The sequence below is a fragment of the Salvelinus alpinus genome, chromosome 16 (genome assembly GCF_045679555.1).
Source record: "Salvelinus alpinus chromosome 16, SLU_Salpinus.1, whole genome shotgun sequence".
NCBI classification, from domain to species: domain Eukaryota; kingdom Metazoa; phylum Chordata; class Actinopteri; order Salmoniformes; family Salmonidae; genus Salvelinus; species Salvelinus alpinus.
In genome coordinates this window covers 41,122,209-41,146,960 of record NC_092101.1, presented here as the reverse complement: position 1 = coordinate 41,146,960, position 24,752 = coordinate 41,122,209, and the positions used below count along the sequence as shown (strand labels likewise).

The 24,752-nt window shown below is 43.1% G+C and overlaps 1 protein-coding gene across 4 annotated transcripts in view; it reads left to right on the top strand.

Annotated features, from left to right (window-relative positions):
• The window catches only part of raver2 (ribonucleoprotein, PTB-binding 2), a 179,129-nt gene that overhangs the window by 80,694 nt on the left and 73,683 nt on the right, over nucleotides 1–24,752 (top strand). For all 4 annotated transcript variants that reach the window (XM_071346244.1, XM_071346245.1, XM_071346243.1 and 1 more), the window contains exon 4: nucleotides 11,387–11,578. In XM_071346244.1, coding sequence (XP_071202345.1) covers nucleotides 11,387–11,578 — 192 coding nt within the window. The remainder of the gene's footprint in view (nucleotides 1–11,386; nucleotides 11,579–24,752) is intronic.

Sequence of the window (24,752 nt, the reverse complement as noted above, 5' to 3'; positions counted from 1 at the left end):
CTATCACCCTCAGGCACTTAAGGAAATCATGAATGTCATGGATATATTGGAATTAGTGGATATATGGAGACTTAAATACCCTGATTTAGTGAGATATACATGGCGGAGGCTGAATCAAGCTAGTCGTCTTGACTACTTTCTTATACCATTCTCTCTGGCACCAAAAGTTAAAAAAGTGTTGATAGGGGACAGAATGCGGTCGGATCATCACATAATTGGCATATATATTTCTCTTACAGAATTTCCACGTGGGCGAGGATATTGGAAATTTAATCAAAGTCTACTAGATGATAAATTGTTTAGAACTAGGACAGAAGAATTTATAACTGACTTTTTCAGACATAACATAGGTACAGCAGATCCCCTTATTGTATGGGACACTTTTAAGTGTGCCTTTAGAGGCCATGCAATTCAGTGCTCATCTATAAAACAAAGGGAATTTAGATCAAAAGAGTCCATATTAACAAAGGAAATTGAAGGACTAACAGTACAGTTAGATAGCAATAAAAACAGTACCATAGAGGCACAGAATAAGTTAGAGGAAAAACAAAAAGAAATGGAGGAACTTATTCAAGAAAGATCCAGTGTAATATATTATAAAAAATAAAGCGAACTGGATGGAATATGGGGAAAAATGCACCAAATTCTTTTTCAATCTTCAATATAGAAATGCTACCAAAAAAAATGTATTAAAACTTGTTACAAATGATGGAGTCACGCATGATTCACCAAATAATATTTTGAAAGAGGAAGTAAAGTACTTTAAGAATATGTTTTCGTTTCAGGCTCCTCCATCTCCACTAACTGAAACTAATTGTATGGATTTTTTTCCTATTAATAATGTAAAATTAACATCTGTACAGAAAGACTCATGTGAAGGCCAAATTACAGAGGAGGAACTGCTTGATGCAATTGGGGCCTTTAAGGATGGGAAAACTCCAGGGCTGGATGGCATACCAGTGGAAGTATACAAAACTTTTTTTGATATACTCAAAGGACCATTATTAGCTTGTTTTAACCACTCCTATATAAATGGTAGATTATCAGACACGCAACAAGAAGGTCTGCTATCGTTATTACTGAAACAGGACCCAAGTGGTATATATAAAGATCCAGTCCAATTAAAAAATTGGAGACCTCAGTGTTGTGATGCAAAAATCCTAGCAAAATGCTTGGCGCATAGAATAAAAAAAGTTTTGTCAGATATTATTCATCCTAATCAGACAGGTTTTTTACATGGACGATACATTGGAGATAATATAAGGCAAGTACTGGAAACAATAGAACACTATGAAATATCGGGGACACCAGGCCTGGTTTTCATAGCTGATTTTGAAAAGGCTTTTGATAAAGTACGACTGGAGTTTATATATAAATGCCTAGAATATTTCAATTTTGGGGAATCTCTTATAAAATGGGTTAAAATTATGTATAGTAACCCTAGGTGTAAAATAGTAAATAATGGCTACATCTCAGAAAATTTTAAACTATCTAGAGGAGTAAAACAAGGTTGTCCACTATCGGCATATCTATTTATTATTGCCATCGAAATGTTAGCTGTTAAAATTAGATCAAACATTAATATTAAGGGATTAGAAATCCGTGGCTTAAAAACTAAGGTGTCATTGTACGCTGATGATTCATGTTTTCTTTTAAAACCACAACTAGAGTCTCTCCAGGGCCTCATAGAGGATCTAGATACCTTTGCTATCCTCTCTGGATTAAAACCAAATTATGATAAATGCCATATTACGTATTGGATCACTAAAAAATACACATTTTATATTGCCATGTAGTTTACCAATTAAATGGTCTGACGGAGATGTGGACATACTCGGTATAAAAATCCCAAAAGAAAGAAATGATCTCACTCCAATAAATTTTTATAGAAAGTTAGCAAAAATAGATAAGATCTTGCTACCATGGAAAGGAAAATACCTGTCTATTTGTGGAAAAATCACACTGATTAACTCTTTAGTCATATCACAGTTTACCTATTTGTTTATGGTTTTGCCTACACCTAGTGACCTGCTTTTTAAATTATATGAACAAAAAATATTCCAATATTCGTTATATAAATAGGCCCTTTTAATTTTATCTGGCTTGCCGTTCCAAATAAAATTAAAAGGGCCTATTTATATAACGAATATGAATTCGGAGGGCAGAAATTATTAAATATTAAAGCATTAGACCTCTCACTAAAGGCATCAGTCATACAAAAGTTATACTTAAATCCAAACTGGTTCTCTAGTAAATTGGTACGAATGTCTCATCCTATGTTCAAGATGGGCCTTTTTCCCTTTATTCAGATTACACCTGCTCACTTTCGGTTGTTTGAAAAGGAAATAATCTCCAAAATATCCTTATTTTTTAAACAAGCCTTAGAAAGTTGGTTGCAATTTCAGTTTAATCCACCTGAAAGGACGGAACAAATAGTACAACAAATATTGTGGTTAAATTCAAATATAGTAATTGATAAAAAAACTGTATTTATCGAAGAAATGTTTAAAAAATGTATAATTTTTGTGAATGATATCATAAATAGGACTGGTGGAGTTATGTCACACATGCAGCTAACACAGACATATGGAAATGTCTGCTCTACCCAAAATTACAACCAATTAATTGCAGCATTACCACAAAAATGGAAGAGGCAAGTAGAAGGGGAAAAAAGTAAGGAACTTGTATGTCGGCCCTGTATTAAAGAACATAAATGGTTAAAGAAAAGTGTGATAAATAAAAACATATACCAATTTCATTTAAGGACCAAAAAACTGACAGCTGTGCCATATAAATTGCAAAATAGTTGGGAAGAGATTTTCGATGTACCCATTCCATGGCACATGGTTTATGAATTGATACGCAAAACAACGCCGGATTCAAAACTTCGAATTTTTCAATTTAAATTACTGTACAAAATTCTTGCAACTAATAGAATGTTATATATATGGGGTATACAATCTTCCCAGCTCTGCAGATTCTGTTGTGAGGAGGCAGAGTCATTAGATCATTTATTTTGGTATTGTCCATATGTAGCTCGTTTTTGGTCACAGGTCCAGGAATGGCTGAAGAATTGCAACATTTGCCTAGAACTAACGTTACAGATAGCAATACTGGGGGATTTGAAAAGCCATAGTCAATCAATCAATAATATAATAATTATTTTAGCAAAAATGTTTATTTTTAATTTACAATCTGTAGAAGCTATGAGAATAGGAAGGTTCAAATCTTTTGTGAAGCATCACAGCACAGTTGAAAAATATATGGCAAATAAAAATCCGAAATGGATGATGTTGGAAGATAGATGGGAAGGGTTGAGTGGAACTGAAGGGTGGGACTAATAACAAGATAAACAATGTAGGGCATACGGGATCTGTGAAATGTGTATAGGTGCGGAGCTTTTGTGAAATAGCACAGTTACAAGTGGAAATAAAATTGGTGGGCAACAGAAATAGAGGAAGGACTAAGAACAAACAAGAGAGAACTATTATAAAGTAGACTGTGTCTGTAAAATGGGTATAAGATGTAAAAATTGAAGGTAAAAGCAGAACTGTTTATTAGTTTACTCCAATTGGGGGATCGGTGGTAGGGTTGCGGGGAATAATAATAAAGGTATATTCTTTAAAAAAGTATGTATGTCTATATAGGTATGTGTATGTATATATGTGTATATGTATGCATGCGTGTATGGATATACAGTGGGGAGAACAAGTATTTGATACACTGCCGATTTTGCAGGTTTTCCTACTTACAAAGCATGTAGAGGTCTGTAATTTTTATCATAGGTACACTTCAACTATGAGAGACGGAATCTAAAACAAAAATCCAGAAAATCACATTGTATGATTTTTAAGTAATTAATTTGCATTTTATTGCATGACATAAGTATTTGATACATCAGAAAAGCAGAACTTAATATTTGGTACAGAAACCTTTGTTTGCAATTACAGAGATCATACGTTTCCTGTAGTTCTTGACTAGGTTTGCACACACTGCAGCAGGGATTTTGGCCCACTCCTCCCTACAGATCTTCTCCAGATCCTTCAGGTTTCGGGGCTGTCGCTGGGCAATACGGACTTTCAGCTCCATCCAAAGATTTTCTATTGGGTTCAGGTCTGGAGACTGGCTAGGCCACTCCAGGACCTTGAGATGCTTCTTACGGAGCCACTCCTTAGTTGCCATGGCTGTGTGCTTCGTGTCGTTGTCATGCTGGAAGACCCAGCCACGACCCATCTTCAATGCTCTTACTGAGGGAAGGAGGTTGTTGGCCAAGATCTCGCGATACATGGCCCCATCCATCCTCCCCTCAATACGGTGCAGTCGTCCTGTCCCCTTTGCAGAAAAGCATCCCCAAAGAATGATGTTTCCACCTCCATGCTTCACGGTTGGGATGGTGTTCTTGGGGTTGTACTCATACTTCTTCTTCCTCCAAACACGGCGAGTGGAGTTAGACCAAAAAGCTCTATTTTTGTCTCATCAGACCACATGACCTTCTCCCATTCCTCCTCTGGATCATCCAGATGGTCATTGGCAAACTTCAGACAGGCCTGGACATGCACTGGCTTAAGCAGGGGGACCTTGCGTGCGCTGCAGGATTTTAATCCATGACGGCGTAGTGTGTTACTAATGGTTTTCTTTGAGACTGTGGTCCCAGCTCTCTTCAGGTCATTGACCAGGTCCTGCCGTGTAGTTCTGGGCTGATCCCTCACCTTCCTCATGATCATTGATGCCCCACGAGGTGAAATCTTGCATGGAGCCCCAGACCGAGGGTGATTGACCGTCATCTTCTTCCATTTTCTAATAATTGCGCCAACAGTTGTTTCCTTCTCACCAAGCTGCTTGCCTATTGTCCTGTAGCCCATCCCAGCCTTGTGCAGGTCTACAATTTTATCCCTGATGTCCTTACACAGCTCTCTGGTCTTGGCCATTGTGGAGAGGTTGGAATCTGTTTGATTGTGTGTGGACAGGTGTCTTTTATACAGGTAACGAGTTCAAACAGGTGCAGTTAATACAGGTAATGAGTGGAGAACAGGAGGGCTTCTTAAAGATAAACTAACAGGTCTGTGAGAGCCGGAATTCTTACTGGTTGGTAGGTGATCAAATACTTATGTCATGCAATAAAATGCAAATTAATTATTTAAAAATCATACAATGTGATTTTCTGGATTTTTGTTTTAGATTCCGTCTCTCACAGTTGAAGTGTACCTATGATAAAAATTACAGACCTCTACATGCTTTGTAAGTAGGAAAACCTGCAAAATCGGCAGTGTATCAAATACTTGTTCTCCCCACTGTATATATTTACCCCCAAAAATATGGGGGATTGGAAATGATGCAGACAATTACATTGGAAGCAACATTCTTTCCGCAATTATAAGCTGATCCACCCCTAAAAAAAATAAAAAAAAATAAATAGACTAAAAAAATAAATAAAAAATATATCAAAAATAAAAACACTACACACACACACGTGCACTTTACACACATGTCCACAGTAGCTGGCCTTTTATGTGATTATGATGTTGAAGAGGCAGAAGTAACCTTAACCTGAGGGGGAGATAAAATGCCAGAGTCTCAATTATATCATAGAGGGCATGGTGGGGGTGATGGGTCTCTCTGTAAATGGGTTAGTCTTTATGTCAACACTGGACATGGACAATGGACCAGGGAGGGAGGGCGGGCGGGAGGGAGGGAGGGAGGGAGAGGTCACTGGCTCATTGGAAGTGCAGAGCCCCTTTATGATTGGATGAGTGCAACAGAGTGGGAGAAAGAGAGAGAGAGTTTTTACCTGTTAAACCATAATTAACTTATGTAGATGTCTCTGTGTATGTCTCTGTGCTGGTGTCCGTTGTGAGGGTTTGGTTTCCCGCTCAGCTGCTTGACACCCAACTAAATGACAGTCACAACTTCCTGTACTATAAATAAAGCTCTCAGAGTCAGACCAGGCATTTTTTACACACGCACGCACGCACGCACGCACGCACGCACGCACGCACGCACGCACACACACACACACACACACACACACACACACACACACACACACACACACACACACACACACACACGATTGTGCAGAAGGTGAATGAACATAACAGCTTGATGTGTATATGTGTGTGCATCTCTCTCTCTCTTTGTCACTCATTCTCTCTCTCTTGCTTTGCAAACATCACTCACTCACTGGAGTGATATATGTGTGTTCTATGTCCCTTCCTCATTCCCTTCCTCAGGGTGTTGAATTGGTAGACTGGTAAGGAGGAGAGGAAGGTCATTTATTTCCATAGAGTATGGCTAATGTATTCTGATGGCCTATCGACCTCCTCCTCCACAGCTCTGCTCCTCAAACTGGGGGGACTGACAGACGAGTGGGAGTGGAGGAGAGGAAATGTGGGGTGAGAGGATGGGGGATAAGCAACAACTGACTCATGAATCATGACTGAACTCTTATGAGAGCAGCTGTGTTATTGTGTGGAGAATCTCTGCTATATGCGATTCAGTCCAGTTGTGTCCTGCCTTGTCTTACCGTTCCATCCAGCTGAACAGTGACTGGTGGTGATCTGGAAGCATGTTATGCCAGTTGGTCTGCATTAGCTACTAGGCTGGCATCTAAATGTTGTATGACAGGACTCAGGGCCCTACAAGGGTGAGAAGGTCTGATGCATTATTTAACTCATCCCTTCTGCTGATTGGCTGACATACAGTAAGTACCAGGATGTATGGCTCCTTGTCCTATTACAGTGGGCTTAAATTGACTCATTTCCAGACAGGGACATTACTAACTCCCTCCTTCACTCCATCCATCTCTCTTTTCACCAATCCTCCCTCCCTCCCAATCTTTTTTCCATCCCTCCCTCATTTCCCTCCCTCCCTCCCTCCCTCCCTCCCTCCCTCCCTCCCTCCCTCCCTCCCTCCCTCCCTCCCTCCCTCCCTCCCTCCCTCCCTTCCTTCCTTCCTTCTTCCATCCTTCTCTCTTTCCTTCTCTCCCTCCCTCTGTCCCTGTTAGCTGTATTGATGGACAGTAACTGTAAAGTAATAATAGCTGTCAGGAGAAATGATCTACTGGTGCTTACTGGAAACCAGCCTGCACTTCATGAGGAAGAAACTGCTCTGTCACTGGAAACCAGCCTGCACTTCATGAGGAAGAAACTGCTCTGTCACTGGAAACCAGCCTGCACTTCATGAGGAAGAAACTGTTCTGTCACTGGAAACCAGCCTGCACTTCATGAGGAAGAAACTGCTCTGTCACTGGAAACCAGCCTGCACTTCATGAGGAAGAAACTGCTCTGTCACTGGAAACCAGCCTGCACTTCATGAGGAAGAAACTGCTCAGTCACTGGAAACCAGCCTGCACTTCATGAGGAAGAAACTGCTCTGTCACTGGAAACCAGCCTGCACTTCATGAGAAAGAAACTGCTCAGTCACTGGAAACCAGCCTGCACTTCATGAGGAAGAAACTGTTCTGTCACTGGAAACCAGCCTGCACTTCATGAGGAAGAAACTGCTCTGTCACTGGAAACCAGCCTGCACTTCATGAGGAAGAAACTGCTCTGTCACTGGAAACCAGCCTGCACTTCATGAGGAAGAAACTGCTCTGTCACTGGAAACCAGCCTGCACTTCATGAGGAAGAAACTGCTCTGTCACTGGAAACCAGCCTGCACTTCATGAGGAAGAAACTGCTCTGTCACTGGAAACCAGCTTGCACTTCATGAGGAAGAAACTGCTCTGTCACTGGAAACCAGCCTGCACTTCATGAGGAAGAAACTGCTCTGTCACTGGAAACCAGCCTGCACTTCATGAGGAAGAAACTGCTCAGTCACTGGAAACCAGCCTGCACTTCATGATTAAGAAACTGCTCAGTCATTGCTTCAGTACTGAGAAGACTAGTGCTTTTTTAATGTTTGTTTTTGTGTGTGTGTTTATTTGTCTGAGTCTGAGAGAGAAAGCCTGGTGGAGTAGCAGTACCGTACTGTATTACATCTATCATAACTCAGGTGGATTCTGTGAAAGCCAGCCACTTTGATAATGGTCTGAAAATAGCTCTTTCAGAATCCTCTCTCTCTCTCTCTCTCTCTCTCTCTCTCTCTCTCTCTCTCTCTCTCTCTCTCTCTCTCTCTCAATTCAATTCAATTCAATTCAAGGGGCTTTATTGGCATGGGAAACATGTGTTAACATTGCCAAAGCAAGTGAGGTAGATAATACACAAAAGTGAAATAAACAATACAAATTAACAGTAAACATTACACATACAGAAGTTTCAAAACAAGAAAGACATTACAAATGTCATATTATATATATACAGTGTTGTAACAATGTACAAATGGTTAAAGCACACAAGTTAAAATAAATAAACATAAATATGGGTTGTATTTACAATGGTGTTTGTTCTTCACTGGTTGCCCTTTTCTTGTGGCAACAGGTCACAAATCTTGCTGCTGTGATGGCACACTGGAATTTCACCCAGTAGATATGGGAGTTTATCAAAATTGGATTTGTTTTCAAATTCTTTGTGGATCTGTGTAATCTGAGGGAAATATGTCTCTCTAATATGGTCATACATTGGGCAGGAGGTTAGGAAGTGCAGCTCAGTTTCCACCTCATTTTGTGGGCAGTGAGCACATAGCCTGTCTTCTCTTGAGAGCCATGTCTGCCTACGGCGGCCTTTCTCAATAGCAAGGCTATGCTCACTGAGTCTGTACATAGTCAAAGCTTTCCTTAAGTTTGGGTCAGTCACAGTGGTCAGGTATTCTGCCACTGTGTACTCTCTGTTTAGGGCCAAATAGCATTCTAGTTTGCTCTGTTTTTTTGTTAATTCTTTCCAATGTGTCAAGTAATTATCTTTTTGTTTTCTCATGATTTGGTTGGGTCTAATTGTGCTGTTGTCCTGGGGCTCTGTGGGGTGTGTTTGTGTTTGTGAACAGAGCCCTAGGACCAGCTTGCTTAGGGGACTCTTCTCCAGGTTCATCTCTCTGTAGGTGATGGCTTTGTTATGGAAGGTTTGGGAATCGCTTCCTTTTAGGTGGTTGTAGAATTTAACGGCTCTTTTCTGGATTTTGATAATTAGTGGGTATCGGCCTAATTCTGCTCTGCATGCATTATTTGGTGTTCTACGTTGTACACGGAGGATATTTTTGCAGAATTCTGCATGCAGAGTCTCAATTTGGTGTTTGTCCCATTTTGTGAAATCTTGGTTGGTGAGCGGACCCCAGACCTCACAACCATAAAGGGCAATGGGCTCTATGACTGATTCAAGTATTTTTAGCCAGATCCTAATTGGTATGTTGAAATTTATGTTCCTTTTGATGGCATAGAATGCCCTTCTTGCCTTGTCTCTCAGATCGTTCACAGCTCTGTGGAAGCTACCTGTGGTGCTGATGTTTAGGCCGAGGTATGTATAGTTTTTTGTGTGCTCTAGGGCAACGGTGTCTAGATGGAATTTGTGGTCCTGGCGACTGGACCTTTTTTGGAACACCATTATTTTGGTCTTACTGAGATTTACTGCCAGGTCTGACAGAATCTGTGCAGAAGATCTAGGTGCTGTTGTAGGCCCTCCTTGGTTGGTGACAGAAGCACCAGATCATCAGCAAACAGTAGACATTTGACTTCGGATTCTAGTAGGGTGAGACCGGGTGCTGCAGACTGTTCTAGTGCCCGCGCCAATTCGTTGATATATATGTTGAAGAGGGTGGGGCTTAAGCTGCATCCCTGTCTCACCCCACGACCCTTTGAGAAGAAATGTGTGTGTTTTTTGCCAATTTTAACCGCACACTTGTTGTTTGTGTACATGGATTTTATAATGTTGTATGTTTTACCCCCAACACCACTTTCCATCAATTTGTATAGCAGACCCTCATGCCAAATTGAGTCGAAGGCTTTTTTGAAATCAACAAAGCATGAGAAGACTTTGCCTTTGTTTTGGTTTGTTTGGTTGTCAATTAGGGTGTGTAGGGTGAATACATGGTCTGTTGTACGGTAATTTGGTAAAAAGCCAATTTGACATTTGCTCAGTACATTGTTTTCATTGAGGAAATGTACGAGTCTGCTGTTAATGATAATGCAGAGTATTTTCCCAAGGTTACTGTTGACGCATATTCCACGGTAGTTATTGGGGTCAAATTTGTCTCCACTTTTGTGGATTGGGGTGATCAGTCCTTGGTTCCAAATATTGGGGAAGATGCCAGAGCTAAGGACGATGTTAAAGAGTTTTAATATAGCCAATTGGAATTTGTTGTCTGTATATTTGATCATTTCATTAAGGATACCATCAACACCACAGGCCTTTTTGGGTTGGAGGGTTTTTATTTTGTCCTGTAACTCATTCAAGGTAATTGGAGAATCCAGTGGGTTCTGGTAGTCTTTAATAGTTGATTCTAGGATTTGTATTTGATCATGTATATGTTTTTGCTCTTTATTCTTTGTTATAGAGCCAAAAAGATTGGAGAAGTGGTTTACCCATACATCTCCATTTTGGATAGATAATTCTTCGTGTTGTTGTTTGTTTAGTGTTTTCCAATTTTCCCAGAATTGGTTAGAGTCTATGGATTCTTCAATTACATTGAGCTGATTTCTGACGTGCTGTTCCTTCTTTTTCCGTAGTGTATTTCTGTATTGTTTTAGTGATTCACCATAGTGAAGGCGTAGACTCAGGTTTTCCGGGTCTCTATGTTTTTGGTTGGACAGGTTTCTCAATTTCTTTCTTAGATTTTTGCATTCTTTATCAAACCATTTGTCATTGTTGTTCATTTTCTTCGGTTTTCTATTTGAGATTTTTAGATTTTTAGATCTCTCTCTCTCTCTCTCTCTCTCTCTCTCTCTCTCTCTCTCTCTCTCTCGCTCTCTCTCTCGCTCTCTCGCTCTCGCTCTCTCTTTGGAGTTCTGAGCCAGGCTATCTCTCACTTCTGTAATGCTTTCTCTGGGGAATTCTGGATCAGAACACCAAAGACAGTGAGAGAGAGATCAGCAGATTCTGAAAGAGCTCTTTTCAGACCATTATCAAAGTGGCTGGCTTTCACAGAATCTACCTGAGCTATGATAGATGTAATACAGTACGGTACTGCTACTCCACCTGAGCTATGATAGATGTGATACAGTACGGTATGCTACTCCACTCTGAGAGAGAGCTTTGGGAATTTGTCAGAGTTGGATGTGAGTTGGAGCTCATCTTGTGAGAGTATACTGCCAGTCACTGTGAAGGCTAGACAAGGTTGTTGCTTTATTCCGTACACACTGCGCTGATTGTGAGGGGAATAAGAGAGTGTTGGGAATGCATCGTGCAAGGTTTATGTGTTGGTATGTACTTGTTTTTTTTTGCTTGTTTGTAGCCCTGTGCTGTTGAGAGTGAGATGTGTGTAACGTGTGTGTAACGTGTGTATGTTTTCTGTGTTTCAGCTAGCCCAGGATGAGGGAAGCCCGGTGCGAGGGTTCGGGGTGGTGGAGTATGAGAGTGCAGAGCAGGCAGAGGCCATACTGATAGAGATGGACAGAACACTGGTGGGAGGACAGGAGATCCGTCTCTCTCTCTGCACCCCCGGAACCTCAGGCAGGAGCACATTGGCAGCGCTCATCGCTGCTCAGGGTGTGGTAAGTAACTTGTCTAGAAGTTCAAATCACATACACGCACGGACGGACACATACATACATACACAAGCATGGCCACTTGCACACATACACACACACAATACTGTATGTTTACTGCAAATGTGGATAAACAATAGTGCTGAGTGATTAACCAAATGTTATTTAAACAACTCATTGACCAATGTTGGTTCCATTTTTTAAATTCAAATTTTTTCTGTGAACTCAATGTGCACATTGTGCAGTTTCTGTAAAGATATCAGATCAAGCCTGAACTGTGCAATGTAGTAGAGTGTTGTAGTTTCCAACAGGACAATATTCTACATAGTTTAGCGCAGAAAATGTGGTTTAACTAACTGCAATGACAATGACCATAATCCATTGCACGACTACTTGTCCGGTTCGTGTTTCTCGTACACCTGCTACATGAAAGAGAGAGAAGAATACACAATCGAGGGATAGAGAGCAGTTGCTTCGCGAGGTATCTCTACCTGAAAATACATGATCTAAGTGATTGTTGGTATTCAGCAGTCATAAACAGTCTCTATAGAGATGAGATGACTTGGAATGACTTGGAAGTCATCAAATGTAATATACACAACAACTGAAATATTTCATTAAAGTAATGTGAATAAATGATGGTTAATAAGTGATAAGCAGTCATGAGAAGTCACTACCATCATGGACTTTTAATAATAGTTTTATTCTGTGTTGTTACAGCATTCAACTCACATAATGCATAGTGCATTTAATGTTTAGAAAAATTATCGAACCTGAAACCAAACCAAACCAAAAGAAAAAAAAAACATTTTTTTTTTCACCTTTATTTAACCAGGTAGGCTAGTTGAGAACAAGTTCTCATTTGCAACTGCGACCTGGCCAAGATAAAGCATAGCAGTGTGAACAGACAACAACACAGAGTTACACATGGAGTAAACAATAAACAAGTCTATAACATGGTAGAAAAAAGAGAATCTATATACAATGTGTGCAAATGGCATGAGGAGGTAGGCAATAAATCGAATAATTACAATTTAGCAGATTAACACTGGAGTGATAAATCATCAGATGATCATGTGCAAGTAGAGATACTGGTGTGCAAAAGAGCAGAAAAGTAAATAAATAAAAGCAGTATGGGGGGTGAGGTAGGTAAATTGGGTGGGCTATATACCGATGGACTATGTACAGCTGCAGCGATCGGTTAGCTGCTCGGATAGCAGATGTTTAAAGTTGTTGAGGGAGATAAAAGTCTCCAACTTCAGAGATTTTTGCAATTCGTTCCAGTCGCAGGCAGCAGAGAACTGGAAGGAAAGGCGTCCAAATGAGGTTTTGGCTTTAGGGATGATCAGTGAGATACACCTGCTGGAGCGCGTGCTACGGGTGGGTGTAGCCATCGTGACCAGTGAACTGAGATAAGGCGGCACTTTACCTAGCATAGCCTTGTAGATGACCTGGAGCCAGTGGGTCTGACGACGAACATGTAGCGAGGGCCAGCCGACTAGGGCATACAGGTCGCAGTGGTGGGTCGTATAAGGTGCTTTAGTAACAAAACGGATGGCACTGTGATAAACTGCATCCAGTTTGCTGAGTAGAGTATTGGAAGCTATTTTGTAGATGACATCGCCGAAGTCGAGGATCGGTAGGATAGTCAGTTTTACTAGGGTAAGTTTGGCGGCGTGAGTGAAGGAGGCTTTGTTGCGAAATAGAAAGCCGACTCTAGATTTGATTTTGGATTGGAGATGTTTGATATGAGTCTGGAAGGAGAATTTGCAGTCTAGCCAGACACCTAGGTACTTATAGATGTCCACATATTCTAGGTCGGAACCGTCCAGGGTGGTGATGCTAGTCGGGCGTGCGGGTGCAGGCAGCGAACGGTTGAAAAGCATGCATTTGGTTTTACTAGCGTTTAAGAGCAGTTGGAGGCCACGGAAGGACTGTTGTATGGCATTGAAGCTCGTTTGGAGGTTAGATAGCACAGTGTCCAAGGAAGGGCCAGAAGTATACAGAATGGTGTCGTCTGCGTAGAGGTGGATCAGGGAATCGCCCGCAGCAAGAGCAACATCATTGATATATACAGAGAAAAGAGTCGGCCCGAGAATTGAACCCTGAGGTACCCCCATAGAGACTGCCAGAGGACCGGACAGCATGCCCTCCGATTTGACACACTGAACTCTGTCTGCAAAGTAGTTGGTGAACCAGGCAAGGCAGTCATTAGAAAAACCGAGGCTACTGAGTCTGCCGATAAGAATATGGTGATTGACAGAGTCGAAAGCCTTGGCCAGGTCGATGAAGACGGCTGCACAGTACTGTCTTTTATCGATGGCGGTTATGATATCGTTTAGTACCTTGAGCGTGGCTGAGGTGCACCCGTGACCGGCTCGGAAACCGGATTGCACAGCGGAGAAGGTATGGTGGGATTCGAGATGGTCAGTGATCTGTTTGTTGACTTGGCTTTCGAAGACCTTAGATAGGCAGGGCAGGATGGATATAGGTCTGTAACAGTTTGGGTCCAGGGTGTCTACCTCTTTGAAGAGGGGGATGACCGCGGCAGCTTTCCAATCCTTGGGGATCTCAGATGATACGAAGGAGAGGTTGAACAGGCTGGTAATAGGGGGTGCGACAATGGCGGTGGACAGTTTCAGAAATAGGGGGTCCAGATTGTCAAGCCCAGCTGATTTGTATGGGTCCAGGTTTTGCAGCTCTTTCAGAACATCTGCTATCTGGATTTGGGTAAAGGAGAAGCTGGGGAGGCTTGGGCGAGTAGCAGTGGGGGGGCGGGGCTGTTGGCCAAGGTTGGAGTCGCCAGGAGGAAGGCATGGCCAGCCGTTGAGAAATGCTTGTTGAAGTTTTCGATTATCACGGATTTATTGGTGGTGACCGTGTTACCTAGCCTCAGTGCAGTGGGCAGCTGGGAGGAGGTGCTCTTGTTCTCCATGGACTTTACAGTATCCCAGAACTTTTTGGAGTTAGAGCTACAGGATGCAAATTTCTGCTTGAAAAATCTGGCCTTTGCTTTCCTGACTGACTGCGTGTATTGGTTCCTGACTTCCCTGAACAGTTGCATATCGCGGGGGCTCTTCGATGCTATTGCAGTTCGCCACAGGATGTTTTTGTGCTGGTCGAGGGCAGTCAGGTCTGGAGTGAACCAAGGGCTATATCTGTTCTTAGTTCTGCATTTTTTGAACGGAGCATGCTTGTCTAATATGGTGAGGAAGTAACTTTTAAAGAATGACCAGGCATCCTCAACTGACGGGATGAGGTCAATATCCTTCCAGGGTACCCGGGCCAGGTCGATTAGAAAGGCCTGCTCGCAGAAGTGTTTTAGGGAGCGTTTGACAGTGATGAGGGGTGGTCGTTTGACCGCGGACCCGTAGCGGATACAGGCAATGAGGCAGTGATCGCTGAGATCTTGATTGAAGACAGCAGAGGTGTATTTGGAGGGCAGGTTGGTCAGGATAATGTCTATTAGGGTGCCCATGTTTACGGAATTAGGGTGGTACCTGGTGGGTTCCTTGATGATTTGTGTGAGATTGAGGGCATCTAGCTTAGATTGTAGGACTGCCGTGGTGTTAAGCATATCCCAGTTTAGGTCACCTAACAGAACAAACTCTGAAGCTAGATGGGGAGCGATCAATTCACAGATGGTGTCCAGGGCACAGCTGGGAGCTGAGGGGGGTCGGTAGCAGGCGGCAACAGTGAGAGACTTATTTCTGGAGAGATTAATTTTTAAAATTAGAAGTTCGAACTGTTTGGGCATAGACCTGGAAAGTATGACAGAACTTTGCAGGCTATCTCTGCAGTAGATTGCAACTCCTCCCCCTTTGGCAGTTCTATCTTGACGGAAAGTGTTATAGTTGGGTATGGAAATCTCAGAATTTTTGGTGGCCTTCCTAAGCCAGGATTCAGACACGGCAAGGACATCAGGGTTGGCAGAGTGTGCTAAAGCGGTGAGTAAGACAAACTTAGGGAGGAGGCTTCTGATGTTGACATGCATGAGGCCAATGCTTTTTCGATCACAGAAGTCAACAAATGAGGGTGCCTGGGGACATGCAGGGCCTGGGTTTACCTCCACATCACCCGAGGAACAGAGGAGTAGTAGGATGAGGGTGCGGCTAAAGGCTATCAAAACTGGTCGCCTAGAGCGTTGGGGACAAGGAATAAAAGGAGCAGATTTATGGGCGTGGTAGAATAGATTCTGGGCATAATGTGCAGACAGGGGTATGGTGGGGCACGGGTACAGCGGAGGCAAGCCCAGGCACTGGGTGATGATAAGAGAGGTTGTATCTCTGGACATGCTGGTCTCAATGGGTGAGGTCACCGCATGTGTGGGAGGTGGGACAAAGGAGGTATCAGAGGTATGGAGAGTGGAACTACGGGGTCCATTGCAAACCAAAACAATGATAACTAGCCTGAACAACAGTATACAAGGCATATTGATATTTGAGAGAGACATACAGTAAGGCATAAAGTTATTGCAGGTCTTGATTGGGAGAGCTAGCTAAAACAACAGGTGAGATAACAGCAGCTAGTCAGCTAACACAGCAACAGCAGGTAAAAATGGCGACGACTAGGCAGAGAGGGTCGGATTAACTACACACAGAGCCTGAGTTAAAACACAGAGCCGACAGATAAAACACAAATAAACAGAATGGAGTACCGTGAATTAATGGACAGTCCGGCAGGCATCAGCTATGTAGCCAAGTGATCATAGTGTCCAGGGGGCAGCCGTAGATGGAGCAGGGAAGCCGCCACTACGCTAGCACGCGGCGTTTAAAGTTAGTAGCCCGGGGGGTGGTCTGCTCAGACGGAGGGGGTCTGCTCAGACGGAGGCCGGTTGAGGGCACAGCGGATGGGGTATTCGTCTGCAGACCAGACGTGGTCGTGTCGACAGAGAATCCAAGCCGGATGGCGATGGCGAAAGAGGTATTGTAGAATTGTGTTTGCTAACTGGTGCTAGCTTCGTGGCAGTGGCGCTAGCTGCAAGCTAGCTGTGAGGATCAGAAGTAGTGGCTCAGGGATTACGGCAGGAATCCGGCGTTGTTGTGGAGAGACAGTCCGATGTTGGTAAATTGGTGAGTAATATCCAGGCTAATAACAGGGCTGGTGTCTGTGCAGAAGGTAAAAGCTGCTAGCAGTGGCTAAAAATGACTAAATAGCTTGTAGCTGATTAGCTGGTTAGCTACTGGGGGTTCTTGAATGTGTTCCAAAGTTAAAAAATAATAGCGATTCCGTATCACATTGGGTGAGGTAGGTTACCGGAAGGTATAATCGAATTAAAAATCAAAAAGAGATAGAATTTAAAAAATATATACAGTGGGGAGAACAAGTATTTGATACACTGACAATTTTGCAGGTTTTCCTACTTACAAAGCATGTAGAGGTCTGTAATTTTTATCATAGGTACACTTCAACTGTGAGAGAAGGAATCTAAAACAAAAATCCAGAAAATCACATTGTATGATTTTTAAGTAATTAATTTGCATTTTATTGCATGACATAAGTATTTGATACATCAGAAAAGCAGAACTGAATATTTGGTACAGAAACCTTAGTTTGCAATTACAGAGATCATACGTTTCCTGTAGTTCTTGACCAGGTTTGCACACACTGCAGCAGGGATTTTGGCCCACTCCTCCATACAGACCTTCTCCAGATCCTTCAGGTTTCGGGGCTGTCGCTGGGCAATACGGACTTTCGGCTCCCTCCAAAGATTTTCTATTGGGTTCAGGTCTGGAGACTGGCTAGGCCACTCCAGGACCTTGAGATGCTTCTTACGGAGCCACTCCTTAGTTGCCCTGGCTGTGTGTTTCGGGTCGTTGTCATGCTGGAAGACACAGCCACGACCCATCTTCAATGCTCTTACTGAGGGAAGGAGGTTGTTGGTCAAGATCTCGCGATACATGGCCCCATCCATCCTCCCCTCAATACGGTGCAGTCGTCCTGTCCCCTTTGCAGAAAAGCATCCCCAAAGAATGATGTTTCCACCTCCATGCTTCACGGTTGGGATGGTGTTCTTGGGGTTGTACTCATCCTTCTATTCCTCCAAACACGGCGAGTGGAGTTTAGACCAAAAAGCTCTATTTTTGTCTCATCAGACCACACGACCTTCTCCTATTCCTCCTCTGGATCATCCAGATGGTCATTGGCAAACTTCAGACGGGCCTGGACATGCGCTGGCTTGATCAGGGGGACCTTGCATGCGCTGCAGGATTTTAATCCATGATGGCGTAGTGTGTTACTAATGGTTTTCTTTGAGACTGTGGTCCCAGCTCTCTTCAGGTCATTGACCAGGTCCTGCTGTGTAGTTCTGGGCTGATCCCTCACCTTCCTCATGATCATTGATGCCCCACGAGGTGAGATCTTGCATGGAGCTCCAGACCGAGGGTGATTGACCGTCATCTTGAACTTCTTCCATTTTCTAATAATTGCGCCAACAGTTGTTGCCTTCTCACCAAGCTGCTTGCCTATTGTCCTGTAGCCCATCCCAGCCTTGTGCAGGTCTACAATTTTATCCCTGATGTCCTTACACAGCTCTCTGGTCTTGGCCATTGTGGAGAGGTTGGAGTCTGTTTGATTGAGTGTGTGGACAGGTGTCTTTTATACAGGTAACGAGTTCAAACAGGTGCAGTTAATACAGGTAATGAGTGGAGAACAGGAGGGCTTCTTAAAGAAAAACTAACAGGTCTGTGAGAGCCGGAATTCTTACTGGTTGGTAGGTGATCAAATACTTATGTCATGTAATAAAATGCAAATTAATTACTTAAAAATCATACAATGTGATTTTCTGGATTTTTGTTTTAGATTTCGTCTCTCACAGTTGAAGTGTACCTATGATAAAAATTACAGACCTCTACATGCTTTGTAAGTAGGAAAACCTGCAAAATCGGCAGTGTATCAAATACTTGTTCTCCCCACTGTATATACAAGAAATACGAAAAATACAAACGTACACGAGAGGACGAAACAAAACACGTCTACACTGCTACGCCATCTTGGATTCAGTAATCGGTAATCACTTAGCGTTAATAAACTGATAGATTTATAAAGTCCAATGATATACAAATGAATGCATATAAAAATCATCACTCACTATGCTTGCTTATACAGTATTCATACATGTATATAGACTGAGTGTAGAAACATTAAGGACACCTTCCTAATATTGAGTTGTACCCCTTTTGCCCTCAGAACGTCTTCAATTCTTTGTAGCATGGACTCTACAAGGTGTCGAAAGTGTTCCACAGGGATGCTGGCCCATGTTGACTCCACAGGGATGCTGGCCCATGTTGACTCCACAGGGATGCTGGCCCATGTTGACTCCACAGGGATGCTGGCCCATGTTGACTCCACAGGGATGCTGGCCCATGTTGACTCCACAGGGATGCTGGCCCATGTTGACTCCAATGCTTCCCACAGTTGTGTCAAGTTGGCTGGATGTCCTTTGGGTGGTGGACCATTCTTGATACACACGGGAAACTGTTGAGCGTGAAAACCCAGCAGCGTTGCATTTCTTGACACACTCAAACCGTTGCGCCAGGCACCTACTACGATACCTTCAAAGGCACTTAAATATTTTGTCTTGCCCATTCACCCTCTGAATGACACACAAACACAATTAATGTCTCAGTTGCCTCAAGGCTTAAAAATCCTTCTTTAACCTGTCTCTTCCCCTTCATCTACACTGATTGAAGTGCATTTAACAAGTGACATCATAGCTTTCACCTGGATTCACCTGGTCAGTCTATGTCATGGAAAGAGCAGGTGTTCCTAATGTTTTGTACAATCAGTGTTTTATTAAAGCAATAAGGCCCAAGGGGGTGTGGAATATGGCCAATATACCACGGCTAAGGGCTGTTTTTGCACGACGCAACACGGAGTACCTGTATACAGCCCGTAGTCGTTGTATATAGGCCATATACCACAAACCCCCGAGGTGACTTACTGCTGTTATAAACTGGTTACAAAGGTAATTAGAACAGTAAAAATAAATGTTTTGTCATACCCATGGTACACGGCCTCATACACCACGGCTTTCAGCCAATCAGCATTCAGGACTTGAACCACCCAGTTTATAAAGGGAAATAATGCACGCACTAGAATGCCCTTCAAACCAATCAGAAGCGAGTATTCAACGCCATGGTATACTGACAATTTAAACATAAATCTGCATACTGTATACATGCGCCCATATCACCTCCCGTTCCTTCTTCCTCTCGTACTGTGGTGCTGTCTGGCAGAAACAATAACAGTGGAAGTTATTTTAAGAGTTGTCCTAATGTAGCCCTGCCTCACAATGAGCCCACTCCTCTGTTTGCTTCTGATAGAAATCAACCCTGCTGTGCTCACTGCCCCTGACACACACATGCCTACACACATACAAAAACTGACACGCACACAAACAGACACACACACTACTGGAATGTACTCAAACACATGCACAGTCAAAGTCATCCACACACACATACACAACCATTGAAGTCGACACGAACACTTAAATACGTGCACACACAGTACTTTGAGCACCTCACCTCTACCCCACTCACTCTCTAATTTCTACCTTTTGAGACGAAAAGATGGTAGGAGGAACTGTCAATCTGTCAACACCTCAGCATCAACTTGGTCATACCAGGTGACTGTGGACAGTATAATGTATAGTACTGTGGTACATCCCAGGTATATTATCAGACAACCCCTGTGTCTCAGAGATAGTACTCTGGTACATCCCAGGTATATTATCAGACAACCTCTGTGTCTCAGAGATAGTACCGTGGTACATCCCAGGTATATTATCAGACAACCCCTGTGTCTCAGAGATAGTACTCTGGTACATCCCAGGTATATTATCAGACAACCTCTGTGTCTCAGAGATAGTACCGTGGTACATCCCAGGTATATTATCAGACAACCCCTGTGTCTCAGAGATAGTACTCTGGTACATCCCAGGTATATTATCAGATGATCCCTGTGTCTCAGAGATAGTACTCTGGTACATCCCAGGTATATTATCAGACGATCCCTGTGTCTCAGAGATAGTACACTGGTACATCCCAGGTATATTATCAGATGATCCCTGTGTCTCAGAGATAGTACTCTGGTACATCCCAGGTATATTATCAGACGATCCCTGTGTCTCAGAGATAGTACACTGGTACATCCCAGGTATATTATCAGACGACCCCTGTGTCTCAGAGATAGTACTCTGGTACATCCCAGGTATATTATCAGACGACCTCTGTGTCTCAGAGATAGTACTGTGGTACATCCCAGGTATATTATCAGACGACCTCTGTGTCTCAGAGATAGTACTGTGGTACATCCCAGGTATATTATCAGACGACCTCTGTGTCTCAGAGATAGTACCGTGGTACATCCCAGGTATATTATCAGACGACCTCTGTGTCTCAGAGATAGCACTGTGGTACATCCCAGGTATATTATCAGACGACCCCTGTGTCTCAGAGATAGCACTCTGGTACATCCCAGGTATATTATCAGACGACCTCTGTGTCTCAGAGATAGCACCGTGGTACATCCCAGGTATATTATCAGACGACCCCTGTGTCTCAGAGATAGTACTGTGGTACATCCCAGGTATATTATCAGACGACCTCTGTGTCTCAGAGATAGTACTGTGGTACATCCCAGGTATATTATCAGACGACCTCTGTGTCTCAGAGATAGTACTGTGGTACATCCCAGGTATATTATCAGACGACCTCTGTGTCTCAGAGATAGCACCGTGGTACATCCCAGGTATATTATCAGACGACCCCTGTGTCTCAGAGATAGCACTCTGGTACATCCCAGGTATATTATCAGACGACCTCTGTGTCTCAGAGATAGCACCGTGGTACATCCCAGGTATATTATCAGACGACCCCTGTGTCTCAGAGATAGTACTGTGGTACATCCCAGGTATATTATCAGACGACCTCTGTGTCTCAGAGATAGTACTGTGGTACATCCCAGGTATATTATCAGACGACCTCTGTGTCTCAGAGATAGTACTGTGGTACATCCCAGGTATATTATCAGACGACCTCTGTGTCTCAGAGATAGTACTGTGGTACATCCCAGGTATATTATCAGACGACCTCTGTGTCTCAGAGATAGTACCGTGGTACATCTCAGGTATATTATCAGACGACCCCTGTGTCTCAGAGATAGCACTCTGGTACATCCCAGGTATATTATCAGACGACCTCTGTGTCTCAGAGATAGCACTGTGGTACATCCCAGGTATATTATCAGACGACCCCTGTGTCTCAGAGATAGTACTGTGGTACATCCCAGGTATATTATCAGACGACCTCTGTGTCTCAGAGATAGTACTGTGGTACATCCCAGGTATATTATCAGACGACCTCTGTGTCTCAGAGATAGTACTGTGGTACATCCCAGGTATATTATCAGACGACCTCTGTGTCTCAGAGATAGTACCGTGGTACATCCCAGGTATATTATCAGACGACCTCTGTGTCTCAGAGATAGTACCGTGGTACATCCCAGGTATATTATCAGACGACCTCTGTGTCTCAGAGATAGTACCGTGGTACATCCCAGGTATATTATCAGACGACCCCTGTGTCTCAGAGATAGTACCGTGGTACATCCCAGGTATATTATCAGACGACCTCTGGGTCTCAGAGATAGTACCGTGGTACATCCCAGGTATATTATCAGACGACCTCTGTGTCTCAGAGATAGTACCGTGGTACATCCCAGGTATATTATCAGACGACCCCTTTGTCTCAGAGATAGCACTCTGGTACATCCCAGGTATATTATCAGACGACCCCTGTGTCTCAGAGATAGCACTCTGGTACATCCCAGGTATATTATCAGACGACCCCTGTGTCTCAGAGATAGTCTTAATAGTGCACTTAGAGACTGAATACTTTAAATACTCAGACAGTGAATAGGTTGAGTAGTTCTTAGAAAAGCAAGTATTTCCTAGAAAGTGAAGAGCACATAGAGATCCTATTTAATTCTGTAGAGGAGCATGCACCAGGCTCTTTCTGTTGAGTACATTACAAAATGAGATTCAGGCAGAAACAATAGCAACATAAGAACCCTGGAAGGAGAGGAGGAGGAGGAGAGCTGCTGTGCTCAGCAGAGGACTACTCCTGTCATTTCTTCAGTTTGTGAAACTGAGTGTGAACACAGTCGCAGATGGACCTCCCCCCTCCTATTTTCTTCTCTCTTCTCTGATGGTGAGGGAGCCTGGTTTTCTTGTGCTTGAGGGAACCAACCAACCAAACAGACTGATGCATAATGACATTTTCTCAAGGAGAAGGAGAGAATAAGAGACAGACAGAGAGAATGAGAGAGAGAGAGATACATATATATATATAGAGAGAAATAGAGAGAGAGGGAGAGAGAGGAATATATATAGAGAGAGAGGGAGGGAGAGAGAAATATATATAGAGAGAGGGAGGGAGAGAGAGCGGAAGAGAGTGATAAATATAGAGAGGGAGAGAGAGATAAATATAGAGATAGAGGGGGAGAGAGGGAGACAGAGAAATATATATATATAGAGAGAGAGAGATAGATAGAAAAGTATGTCTTGTTAACAAACTATAGTTTTGGCAAGTTGGTTATAGCGTCTACTTTGTGCATGACACAAGTAATTTTTCCAACAATTGTTTACAGACAGATTATTTCACTTATCCAGTGGGTCAGAAGTTTACATACACTAAGTGAACTGTGCCTTTAAACAGCTTGGAAAATTCCACAAAATTATGTCATGGCTTTGGAAGCTTCTGATAGCCTAATTGACATAATTTGAGTCAATTGGAGGTGTACCTGTGGATGTATTTCAAGGCCTACCTTCAAACTCAGGGCTTCTTTGCTTGACATTATGGGAAAATCAAAAGAAATCAGCCAAGACATCAGAAAAAAATTGTAGACCTCCACAAGTCTGGTTCATCCTTGGGAGCAATTTCCAAATGCCTGAAGGTACCAAGTTCATCTGTACAAACAATAGTACGCAAGTATAAACACCATGGGACCACGCAGCTGTCATACCGCTCAGGAAGGAGACGCGTTCTGTATCCTAGAGATGAATGTACTTTGGTGCGAAAAGTGCAAATCAATCCCAGAGCAACAGCAAAGGACCTTGTGAAGTTGCTGGAGGAAACAGGTACAAAAGTATCTATATCCACAGTAAATTGAGTCCTACATCGACATAACCTGAAAGGCCGTTCAGCAAGGAAGAAGCCACTGCTCCAAAACCGCCATAAAAAAGCCAGACTATGGTTTGCAACTGCACATGGGGACACAGATCGTACTTTTTGGCGAAATGTCCTCTCGTCTGATTAAACAAAAATAGAACTGTTTGGCCATAATGACCTTCGTTGTGTTTGGAGGAAAAAGGGGGAGGCTTGCAAGCCAAAGAACACCATCCCAACCGTGAAGCACGGGAGTGGCAGCATCATGTTGTGGGGGTGCTTTGCTGCAGGAGGGTCTGGTGCACTTCACAAAATAGATGGCATCATGAGAAAGGAAAATTATGTGGATATTGAGCATACCTGGAGGAGCAGAGAGAAGTGATTAGTGACAGTTTTATACCCTGAGCCCAGGTGGCTCCAATCACTAACGACCCTCCTCTGCCTGCAGGAGGTACCGCCCCCTGCACTGCAGAGGAGCCGTGACATATTGAAGCAACATCTCAAGACATCAGTCAAGAAGTTTAAGCTTGGTCGCAAATGGGTCTTCCAAATGGACAATGACCCCAAGCATACTTCCAAAGTTGTGGCAAAATGGCTTAAGGACAACAAAGTCAAGGTATTGGAGTGGCCATCACAAAGCTCTGACCTCAATCTGATATAAATTTTCTGGGCAGAACTGAAAAAGCGTGTGCGAGCAAGGAGGCCTATGAACCTGACTCAGTTACACCCGCTCTGTCAGGAGGAATGGGCCAAATTTCACCCAACTTATTGTGGAAAGCTTGTGGAAGGCTACCAGAAACGTTTGACCCAAGTTCAACAATTTAAAGGCAATGCTACCAAATACTAATTGAGTGTATGTAAACTTCTGACCCACTGGGAACGTGATGAAATAAATAAATGTCACATCTGCTCCCACTACGCCCCCTGGTGTTCATCCGGTGTTGTCCTAACCTGCAGTTCTCCCCCTGTATACACTCTCTCTCTCTCTCTTGGTGTGATTGTGTGGTTGG